Raw genomic sequence first — 12,616 nt, 5'->3', positions numbered from 1 at the left:
TGAAGTTACCTCAAAACTGGTCTGGGAGTGTTTCAACACCCTCTGCAGACTTGCATCACAGAGCTCTGTAACTCTCGGCTGGGTCCCAGGCCATGTAGGCATTGGCGGAAACGAGAGTGCAAACTGGCAAAAAAAAGCGCGAGCATGCCATTCTTTGGACCAGAGCCATTTTGTGGCATCAGCAAAGCTGCCGCTAAACATGTAATCAACAAATGGTCTAGTGGACAACACCTTAAGACATAAGACATATTTTATTTACACAATACGTTCTTTATAAAGTACATTTCATACATAAGAACAGGTGTTTCGTCATAGTGATGTATTATATAGTAAAATTAATAGTTAAAATAATTAAAATAAACTCATGTAGGATATCAGAGAATTTTTATCTACATTATAGGGTTCTCCAAAAATTCGTCAAGTGAATAGTAGGCTTTCTCAATTATTTTATCTTTTATTTTATCTTTGAATTGAGTAGCATTTAAATTTTTAAGATACAGGGGTAATTCATTGTACAATCTAAGTCCCATATATTGAGGGCTGTTCCTAAAAGTCGTCAATTTGTGATGTGGTAATCTAAAATTATATTTATTCCTTGTATTATAATTATGTGTAAATTTGACTGCATCTGACAAATTTTCCTTAGTGTTATGTATCCAATTTAGAATTTCATTTATGTATAATCCAAAAATGGTGTGAATTCTAAGATTTTTAAACAGGTTTTTACATGATTTTCTCCTTCTTGATTTGGTTAAGATTCTAATAATTTTTTTCTGTAAAATTAGTAGGGATTTGACTTCTGTTGACACTACCCACAGTATGATTCCATACCTCAAGATGGATTCAACGTATCCATAGTAAACTGTGATACATGTATCCTGAGGTACACAGTTTATCAGGTGAAAGAAAGCAAAAGAAATAGATCTTAGTTTGCCTTTCATCTTATCTATGTGAATCTTCCAATTAATATGAGTATCAAGCAATACACCCAAAAATCTATGAGATTCTACTAAATTTGGAATTTTATCAAGAATTACATTGTTTTTTAAAGAAAATTTAATTATATGAGTTTTGTCAATATTCAGCTTTAAACCATTATCTGTAAACCAATTTTTCATACAATCCAAAGTGTTTTCAATTGATACAATTAAGTTATTTACTGAATCCTCTCTTATGATTGCTGTTGTATCATCAGCAAATAAGATTAAATCTCTGCCAATAGCTTTTGGAAGGTCATTAATAAAGATCAGGAAAAACAGAGGGCCCAATATTGACCCTTGAGGTACACCATAATTAGATAAATTCCAGTTTGACATATGTTTCACACCGTTTTTGGTCACTATTGTTCTATACTTTCTGTTCTGTAAATACGAGTCTAATAAAGAAAAACTTTTACCCTTTATACCGTAGTCTTTTAATTTAGAAAGCAAAATTGAATGATCCACACAGTCAAAGGCCTTAGACAGGTCACAGAAAACACCAGCAGTAGTTTCAGACCTGTCCAAAGCCCTTGTAACATCATTGATAAATTCAATCAGTGCACTGTTGGTGCTGAATGTCTTTCTAAACCCAAACTGTTTTTCATAAAACAAATCATTGCTGTTAAAATAGTTTACTAGCCGGAAATTGATAACTTTTTCAAATATCTTTGAAAAATTACTTAAAACAGATATTGGGCGGTAGTTATTTATATCGGTTCTAGCCCCTTTTTTGTATATCGGAGTAATATGAGAGTATTTCAATTTTTCCGGGAAAATACCACATTCAAAACATTTATTAATTATATCTGAGAGGGGTTCAGCAATTTTATTTGCTACTGCTTTGATGAGTGAAATGGGAACTTCATCCCAACCCACCGATGTCTTATTTTTCAAAGAAAATATTATTTTTAAAATTTCATTTTTGTTGGTTGGTTCAAAGTTGTACAGTGAACACCCCTTTATATCCACAGATATTTTCATATTTGGATGGACACCCTTTACAATAGGATTTGGCAAGTTTAAGCTATTAACAACATTTAAAAAAAAAGAATTAAAAGTTTTGGCAACAACATTTTGGTCTTCAATTAATTCATTATTAGAGACTTTTAATGAAATATGATTGCCACAACTATCCTCTTTTCTAATGCCTAATTCGTTATTTACAACTTTCCACATAGCTTTTGGTTTATTTAATGCATTATTTATATATTTGCTGTTAGACCTTTTTTTAGAACTGTTTACAACTTTACGAAATATCTTTTTATAAGACTTAACATAGTTAAGAAAAATTGGGTCTGTACTGGTTTTGGCTTGCCAATGCAACTCACGCTTTCTTTTGCTAGAAACCTTGATACCTGTTGTTACCCAATCCAATATAACAGTTTTTATCTTAGATTTCTTTTTTACAGCCTTTAGTGGGAAATAATGATTCAACTGCCCTATAAAATAACTCAAAAAATGGTTGTAACTATCATTAACATTACAATTATCCAAACATAATTGACTTTTGTCAATTTCAAAAGTTTTTACATATTCGTTCATAGCATTTTCACTAAAAGTTCTTTTATAAAAAACCTTTTTGTTGTTGTCATTTATCAATTTGTTAGGTAGATTTATAAACAGTGCATTATGGTCAGATACACAAAGACCAATATTATATTTACAGATAACCTTGAGTTTTGTTTGAGTCGCAATGTTATCAATGCAAGTGCGAGAGTTACCTGATATTCTTGTTGGTTCATTGAAGTTTAGATTAAATCCATTACATTCAATAATATCATAGAATTTTGAAATTAAGTTGTTACTTTTGAGAATATCTATATTGAAATCAGAGGCCAGTATGATAGATTTAGTTTTGTTTTCATTTTTTAATTGATTCATTAAAAGTTCTAGTTTAGTGAGGAAAAGCTTTCTTATGTTATATTCTGGAACTGTATAAATTGATACCACTAGTAAATTCATTTCCACAATTTCAACAAATGAACCTTCAAAAATGAAATCCTCATTTAATACTTCCAGGTCTGCTCTTGTTTTAAAGTTAAATTCTTTATGCACTAATATACAAGAACCTCCTCTTTTTTTATTATTTTTTCTTATAAACACATTTCCCAAATTAAAATTATCAAAGGTGTTAAAAATATTAAATGAGTCCTCATTGATCCAATGCTCATTTAGTGCAAAAATCTTAATTTTACGTCCAAACTGTGATAGAAACATATTTAAATCAGCCACTTTACCTGGATTTAAGCCTTGAATGTTCATATGCATAAACATATCATGAACTGATCTCTGAAGTTTCAATAAAGAATTCTCATTGTTAAAAGTACTTTCTACCCTACTACAAAAAATATTATTTACAATAGATGTCTGAAAACAGTGAGTTGTATTACTATTTACATTGGATCCAATAATTGGCTGATTTTTGAGTTTAAAGATGAGGGCACCTCATTCTGATTTTGACCAACATCAACACTCACAACAGAAGCCATAGCACAGACACTTGCATCTGGGTAAGGTAAAACATTGCACTGCTCTGCTACATTCATCACTTTCACTGATGAGCTTGATCTTGATTCCTCACAGCTGGACTCTAGATGATCTGGAGCAACTCCATGGTTAAGGAGATTCTGTTGTAGGGCTGGGCTGGAACAATTCTTTCCTTCTTGTAGATTTTTCTTCAGGGTTGAGAGGTGTACATCCGTAGTCTCCTGGGAAAGCGAACATGAGGGTTGAGTGGCATCACTGTACTCTGCAGCAATAGATTGCAGCTTCTCGAAGAAGTCAGAGTGGGAAAGCCCCCTCCACAGTCTTCTCCTTGCAGCTGGCTGTTCATGTGATATGATGTAGACTGTTGCCTAACCTTGAGCGTTGTAATTGTCTTGGACAATTACTTGGCAAAAAACTGCTCTCTGATCCTAGCACCCACTTCACTCGCTGGCTGCTAAAGCTGGGGAGAGGGAAGGTCAAGCAGGTACTTGCTCTTATCACTGGACACGGCCATTTCAGGAAACATTTCCACACTCTAGGAATCGTCAATAAAAAACTCCTTCCCCTAGTCAAGGACACAGGCATAGGCTTACCCAGTTAGTGGCAAGTGGGATGCACAATAAGCTTCGGTTGACGTGCGTGGACCATGAGTCCACCCTCTTACATACAATCAATCAATCAATCGTAGGAACTAAAAAGAAAATTTACCTATTTGTTTTTGGCTGCTCACTTTGATTACCATTAGACCTAATACAAATTCAATAAAACTAACCACTTTTTTACTTACCGACGAAAAGCAGCTACCGTATTTTCATAAGCCTCCCCTGCACCTACAAAATGTCATTTATTGCTAAATAAATGTCACTCGAACATGATCTTTTTGTTTTTAACGAGGGTACATCTATTATATAATGTAATATAAATATATAACCTATTAATGAGTGTTTTCGAATATCTGAAAATTGTAACAGTAATGAGTACGGTACAGTAGAAATTGTCATCAATAAGGTTTTAAGACAAGAATGTACACCATAGCTTAACTTATGTTGGACTGGTGATGTTCTTAAACTTTAAAATACCTCTTAAACGCTAGGATGGCTATTGTATTTTACTGATAACGCTGTTTCAGCGCCAAAAGTGTTCTGAAAATTAATTAAATAAAAATATACCTACTGTCTCATTAAAAGCAAAAAGTTGGTTATGCGTGTATTCAGTTAACCGTCATTGTCCTGGGCCCACGATTAGATAAATGGACCTAGTGGTTTACTATAGCCTATTCCAAAAGTTGCCATAAGATTTTAAAGAACTTTGCAAGTTAAATTTTAGTCTAAAAGAACAATTCATTCATTTTTGAAATTGTTACCTCGTCGTTTAAGCATCCATTCCAATAGCTGAAAACCAAATAGATAAACATAATTAACGACCCGGTAGACTATAACTTAAACTTTACCTTCCTAATCCAAACTACCTTCAAAAAACACTTAGTGCCGCCACGAATCTGCATAACCCCTGACCTTCCCTCCCAGCACGCCTAAATAAGTGAAAATATATATATGTTGGCTATATCGCAGATTCCAGAGACTTCGCAATCGCTAACTCATTTCCGGTCTCTTCAAGACGAAGGCTGACATCACCAACACAGACCAAAAGCAAAGCTCCAACAACCCTGGGGTCACAGTAGTACCACACGACGGAAGTAAAGGCTGACAGTGACTAAATTTCCCCATTTCAAGCTAATTTCCCCTTTTTAAGGGTAAAACCCCGTTCCTCCTGGCTAATTACCCATTTCCTCTGTCAAATTACCCTTTTCCCCTGCATAATTAATTTACCCTTACCTCTCAATGATTAACCACGTTAATGTCTCCCCCACCCAAAACCCCAGATGCATTCCCACCGGTCCTCTAGAACGTAGGAATTATTGCTGATATATCGAATCTATTCTATATATAATTCAGTTTTAAAAATCTTTGTACAATTAATTAAATCTAGAGTTCTACTGGACCGATTTTATTAATTGATAGGTCGTTGGAAAGCCTAATTCGTGTAGATTTGCAAATAATTATGAAAGTTTGTTTTTGTTAAATGATTTAACTTATGGTGAAAAATTTAAGAAAAACATGTTTTCCATAAGAAATACATTGAAAACTGTGTTTTCACACTTTTTATTTCGGTGAGACTTTTGGCTGCCTTTTTTGGGTGTTTTCAAGAAGTCTATGGTATCAATTTGTAGGAAATTATATTCTCTTTCAGAATATCACAATCCACTTTAGTCGATTTCCTCACCATTTAAAAGTTATTTGCAAAAAAGCTAAGTAACCTCCGAATTTATAGTAATGAGAAAATCCTGAGTTAGGGATATTTTTGTTAAACTTTGTACAACCAAATCTAGACTTCTACTGGACCGATTTTGTTAACTAATGGGTCATTGGAAAGCCCAACTCATGAAGATTTGCAAATAATTATGAAAGTGTGATTTTATTAAATCTTTGTGGTAAAAAAGTAAAAATAACAAAAATACATTAAAAACTGCTTTTCTCAAGTTTCTGTTTTCAAGTTTCTATTTGTAGCCACCTTTTGGCTGCCTTTATTAAGCATTTCAAGAAATGCATGGTTGTTTGTTGTAGTAAATTTTATTTTCTTTCAGAATATCACATCCACTTTGGTCGATTTTCCCTCCATTTAAAAGTTATCTATATAATTAATACGCTACATGAAACTTTGTCGGTTGAACTCCTCCTCCATTTCTTAAGCGATTTTATCCATTGACGTCTTATTGGAAAGAGTGTGTCGAGTAGATTTGCAAACTGGCCTTACATTTTTGAAAAAGTCCCTTGGGCTCTGCCCCAGTGGCTGTTAAAGTTCCCATGTTATCTTTATGAAGAACTTAATTGTTTATATTTTGATCAGCTGTTTAATTTAATTGCTGTTATTTATTTTTCAATTCAATGAAACGCATTGGGTACATTTACTGATTTTGTTGAAATTAAATATTAACTATTTTAATTTACATTCATACATATTACATTGTAAAAATTGAGTAAGCCTGGACAATTTGATATGTTTTAGCAAATAAGAAAAATGAATTGATATAGTACTGTATTTTTTGAGAAATCGTTGAAAGAACCGATTTGTTAACCATTGAAAAATCATGGAAAAAGTCATAGAACGCCACCAAGTAGAAAAAAATAGAAATTAAAAAAACATTTACCATCGTTAGCATCTACAGCTACAATATGAAGATTGTAGGAAACATGGACTTAACTTTATGATGATTGGCAAAGGAAACCCCTCTAAGTCTGAATTAAACTGGTACGGCAAGGACATTAATTATTAAATATACGTTTTCATAAAAGTCATGTGATTTTAAAAGAATGTGACTACATCCAAGAAACCTTAAAAAAACTTTCATTGAGGGATTCGCATTATTCACATTTAAGGGAAACAAAAACCCATCTGAACGACATTAGGCCTTTCAATTTTGCATTTTTTCAGGTAAATATAATTTACGATATAACAGTAACTAGCCAAATGAATACCAATTGATGCAAATAAAATTGTGGCAGAGAGGTTACGCAGAAAATCCCGTAGTTCTTAGTCATGTAAACAAAATGTTATCGGTAGGCTATAAAAAATTTACTGAAATTTGTAAACGTACTGGCAAAAATGGGTGGTACCATGCAGACTACATTATCATTGACGATGATCAATACGGACAACCTAATACGGCTATAAGATGGAAACATAAAAAAAAACCAGATCAGCTTCTGAAAAATGATTAAATATTTACAAGAAATGTTGATTATATGGAACTGTTAGGTACGTAATCTATGAGTTGAGTCTTTGAAACTCATCGGAAATTATGATGACTTTTATTTGTTTTTAGGCAATTGCTCGATTTCGAGCAACGAGTAAACTAGTTGGCAATAATCTAAGTGATCTCCAAATTTATAGTGGTGAGAAAATACTGAATTAGCCTACATATATTTTTGTTAAACTTTGTACAACTAAATCTAGACTTCTACTGGACCGATTTTGTTACTTAATAGGTCGTTGGAAAGCCTAATTTGTGTAGATTTGCAAATAATTATGAAAGTTTAATTTTATTACATGTTTTAGGTTAAACAATAAAAATAAACAATATTACATTTAAATGCCTTTTTTCCAAGTTTATATTTGTAGCCAACTTTAGGCTGCCTTTATTGAGTATTTTCCAAAAATACATACAGTAGAACCTCTTTAATCCGAACCCCTGTAATCCGAACATCCACTAATCCGAACCCCTCATTGCTGTACTCTATACACAGTACAGTAGATCTTTATTGTATACTGTATTTATTGATATACGCACCGTAATTATTTTAATTGTTATGAACAGTACTGTGTATTCCCTATGTTTACTACTGTATTAAATAAACACTGTATTTTACTTCATAAAGCATTTTTCACTTTTCCCTAGCTATTGTTAGGTAAAAACAACAATATATTCTGTAATCCGAACTATTCAATAGTCCGAACTACCCCTGGTCCCAATTAGTTCGGATTAAAGAGGTTCTACTGTAATAGTAATTTGTAGGAAATTTTCTTCTCTATCAGAATATCACCTTTCACTTTCTCACCATCTCAAAGTTATTTGCAAAAAAGTTAAACAACCTCCAAATTTATAATGGTGAGAAAATACTGAACAAAAATTTTGTTGTTAAACTTCGTACAATTAAATCTACAGTTCTACTGAGCCGATTTTATTAATTAATAGGTCATTGGAAAGCCTAATTTGTGTTGATTTGCAAATAATTATGAAAGTTCAATTTTTTTAAATTTACTAGGTGAAACCCGTCAAAGTCTGACAGTTGCTGTTGAGGTTGCAAGCAAGACCGTTTGACTATAAATCGATGGTAAATAACTCAATTTTTTTTTTAAATGGGGTTGGTCGTGATTTAGCAGTGTGCTTTAGGTACGTCGGATCTTAATAATCAATAATTCAAATGGAAGCTGGTATTTCACTGAAGGTTCTTAGGTCAAAATAAATAGAATGAAGTTATTAGAATTGAGTAAATATTTCTAAAACTAAATTCCATATCCAAGATATAATCAAATTTATGTTTTCTGATTGAGCGATACAGTATAGGTATCTTAAACTTAACTGATTAAAACTATCAATATCTCAAGTTAAAGCTTTTAAAGTAAAAAAGACCAAGACATATAGAATAACTTAAAATACAATTTGAGTTACGTGTCATTGATTGCAGATTAGTACTAAAACGATTATAATTATTGTTGGTTCGTGATTCAGCAGTGTGCTTTAGGTAGGACTATTAAGATCGGAATCTTAATAATCAATAGCTCAAAAGAAAGCTGGTATTTCACTAAAGGTTTTTAGACCAAAAAATATAGGATAATGTAATTAGAACTGCTGGAATACATCTTTAATTGAAGTAAAAAATCTAAAAAATTTAATTTATATTTTTTTTTAGTAATACACGAGGTGTTAGCCCGTCCTACGTACGGGAATTCAGTAGTCGGTTAAAACCGTGTACAATTCAGATCAGCTAGTTTAAAAAAGACAAATTTTCTTGCAGTTTTAATGTGAAAAATCATCTTTAAACAAATGTTGTGCGACCAAATATGTTTTTATGCATTTTAAATCCGATAATTTTACAATAAAACAGCAATTCTGCAATTTTTACGATGTGAAAAGCGTTAAAGTGAGATTTTCAGCCGATTCGCACAGACGCACACTGATTATAAGTAGCATACAGTAGAGAGAGTAATAGCTTTGACTATTAATACAACACTTCTTTATCTTATACAACTTCTGTAGGTATCCAATAGTCAAAGGTAATAGTCAATTGAGAAGTGTATAGACAACGATACTAGGCTACCTTCCATAGCATACCTGCCTCTTCCATAATTATTATCACCACAATACAACTAACTTACTATACACAATTTCCAGTAGGTCTGAATAGAAACGACCTAAAATAAAACGATAATATCCAATAAAATTCACAGTACACATAATTTAACTTTGGTGTCCTAACATCAAAACTAATCGTCACACCTATCCTTTATATCAATTTCACTGCATTAATTGCTAAATAAATAAGTCTAAACAAAGAAAAGTAAAAACAATAACAATTTGTTTTTAACAGCTGTTTGGTTCAAATAACATTCATTTGAAAAAAAGAACTGGTCACATGTAGCAGGAATATAAAAAGTAAACACGCTAGTAAAGCTAATGACGTAATTGTCAATGTTTATTATCCATACCGTTATCAGTTCGTTCTATCCTTGATAATTACCCACCCTCATTGAATAGTACATCGTAATTTCCCATATTAGTTAATTTAAACTACAATATATTGATAGTTTAAATAAAAGTGATATTTTCACGTTTGGGGGCGCTGATATAGGCACCCCCAAACGTAACCACAACTGAACACGATTTCATAAAACATGTAAACATTGTTATTTTTCTATTCTGTCCTTGAAAAGTGGAGCAGTAAAATAATTTGCATTTATCCTTTTTTATTGAGACTCGTGTACAGAGCCTTGATTTGTACTGTGGTTTAATTAATTTTGGTCCAAACTATTTTAAACTGTGGTCTAATTATCTCTACTAATCTGACTTATTTCCTATAATCAATGACAAAATAAGAGTAGGCCTAAATAAAATAACCTCATAGTTCCATAGCTTATATTTAACCAGCTGTTAGTTAAAACAAATTATATTGCTCTAAAACAAATCGAAGATTACAAAGATTGCTTTAAAAAATATTTTGAACATCCTAGTATTTTACTATGTATATTTAATTAATCTGTCATCCTCTTACAGAAGAATTGATCGTATCAATGATTAGCATTACACATAGTATAAATAAGTCAACGCTAAGTATGTCTTTACATTTTTATCCAAATGCTGAATTTGTGACACAAAAGCTGAATGTTTACAGCTGTTATGTTAAGCAAATTATTTTATGCCGAAAGCTAGTTTAGAATCTTAGCGTCGGCTGCTAGACTTTTTAAAAATTAAAACTTAATTTCTAAAAAACTGGGACCCAAAACTAAAATTATGGCTTCGACATTCCCTAGTTCTTAAAATTATCTTTCTTTCAACACAAAAATCATGTAAATCCGTCGAGTGGTTGATTCAGAATCGTGAAATAAAAAAACACTGTTTCGTTTTAATATTATAGATTAGATAAATTAATAATGATGCTTGATGACAAATATGTGCTTGCATAGCTTTATATACAGGGACGCATTTTATGCATAACTCGAAATATACGTCAAAATGAATGCTGATGATTGATGGCAAATCTGTGGTGCGTCCATACCTTTAGTTTAAGGCCAAAATTATGAAAATCGGTCGGGTAGAAGACCTTTAACCCGACTCGGAAAAGAAAAACCAATAATTTTTTTAGATGGCAATAATTGGTTTACTAGTATACATTATCTAAACATACGAAACATGCGTTAATAATTATTTAAGAGCTTATTGTTATTTAATTGATTTTTCTTTGATTAATAATGTTGTTGTTACCAATTTGCATTTGTGTTTCAAGAGAGTTCCTTATTAAGTATGTGATTCTAATGGTATGTGCATAATCGGTACCATTAATATTTGTGGGTAAAGTGGTGTAGCCTATGGAGTTCACAACCATTATTTTTCTAGAGACCGTTGTATTTAACCACAACGGGCTCTGTTGCTAGTTAGTAATAAAAGGAAGCCTCTCCCCCCAAAAAGTTACCTACTTAACAAAGTTGTAGTGTTATTGTCAAAGAACAGTTTAAAAGCGTTTTTAGAACGTTATGGCTGCACTTTAGTTTACGTCCTACATTTACTCACATAAATTACTGCAGTTTGATTAAAGTTAGGTTTAGTTTAGAACAGTTTCATTTTATAATTAGCTGGTAGTTAATGTATAATGTAAGCCTATTTATAATAGTAATAGGACGTAAACTTAAGTGCAACCAACGTTATATGTGACGTGTGGTGCGTAAACAATAACCAAATTTTTTTATAAGCTAGGCCTAAGTTACAAGGTATAAAACTTATCCACAATCCCCACCCTTCAGTGTTTAGGGTTGGCTTTGAAAAGATATTGTGTTGGCAAGACTTCACACAATTCAGCTTGAAAAATATTAAACCTCTTTATGTGTTGCTGTTGTTGTTGAGACTTGATTGAAAAAAGAAGTTGAGATAAAAGATAGCAACAAGTTACTCAGGAAGCATAGCATTCATAGCCTATGATATCTAAGATTAATGAATTAAGTTATACATTATAAGTAAGTTTGTATCTTAACATTTTATAACAAAGTAGGCTACTTTACCTCCTCTGTGGCTAATGTGTCTACAAACGAAATATTGTCTCTTTTTCTTATAAAGCAGTGTAGGTCTCCTAAATAAAATCAATGATGTTACGACATATCCACCAAAGATTCCAAAAAGGATTTTCATTGATATAAAAAACATTATTCCACTTTTACGAATGAAAATGCATGTTAGAAGCTATATTTAGGTATTTCCATAAGGGAAAACTTATGAATATGTTCATTCAATTACATCTAAAAGAGTAAAATAATAGTTGAGTACGGTATTAGCAATTATTGGCATCCTTATTAACACTTTTGGTTTTGACTCAGACAGACAGACAGAGAGACAACATCTGACAATGACAACAACAGTAAGAGAAACCAAACAATTATGCAGACTTGCACTTTGCAGACGACGATCACACGTATAAATACAAGAAGAATAAAAACAACGAGTCTTTCTTGATGCAAAAAAGTTACGAAGTGACTATTCGCATTCGCACGTCAAAATGCTCCACAGCCCGTTCCCGTTCCAGTTTCCTGTTACTAGTTACTCTGTTACAGTTCCAGTATTACAAAATAATGCAACGGGAACTTTCAGAACGTTCAGTTTCAGTTACTGTATTTCTATTCTAAGTTTTAAGAAGCCTTGAATTGAAACGTTCAAGAACAATCGATCAATCGATGGAGCCAGAAAGAAAGGTGTTACAAGTAAAAAAAATACCCCCGCCGCAGCAAACCTGCAGACTAAGCGAATTTCCATTTCCCTGAATGGATTTACACTAAAATGTCTCCTTAAAAATATCACATTTATTCCCTATTTAAATAGAATCAGT

General features: G+C 32.2%; 1 protein-coding gene across 2 annotated transcripts in view; it reads right to left on the bottom strand.

The window, feature by feature from the left end:
* Nucleotides 1-12,151, bottom strand: part of LOC128987058 (lysophospholipase D GDPD1-like) — a 97,883-nt gene extending 85,732 nt beyond the window's left edge. The window contains exons 1-2 of one of the 2 annotated variants that reach the window (XM_054407729.1): nucleotides 11,799-12,151; nucleotides 4,255-4,297 (exon numbers count right to left, since the gene is read on the bottom strand). In XM_054407729.1, the coding sequence (XP_054263704.1) occupies nucleotides 4,255-4,297; nucleotides 11,799-11,940 (185 nt within the window). In that variant the 5' untranslated portion in view covers nucleotides 11,941-12,151. The remainder of the gene's footprint in view (nucleotides 1-4,254; nucleotides 4,298-11,798) is intronic. The other variant, XM_054407728.1, reaches the window with a different exon arrangement.
* Between the last annotated feature and the right edge of the window lie 465 nt (nucleotides 12,152-12,616).

Source organism: Macrosteles quadrilineatus, unplaced genomic scaffold (assembly GCF_028750875.1).
Source record: "Macrosteles quadrilineatus isolate MER2022 unplaced genomic scaffold, UCM_ALF_1.0 Scaffold_2__2_contigs__length_208266976, whole genome shotgun sequence".
In the NCBI taxonomy this organism is placed as follows: domain Eukaryota; kingdom Metazoa; phylum Arthropoda; class Insecta; order Hemiptera; family Cicadellidae; genus Macrosteles; species Macrosteles quadrilineatus.
This window is presented reverse-complemented; position numbering and strand designations above follow the sequence as displayed.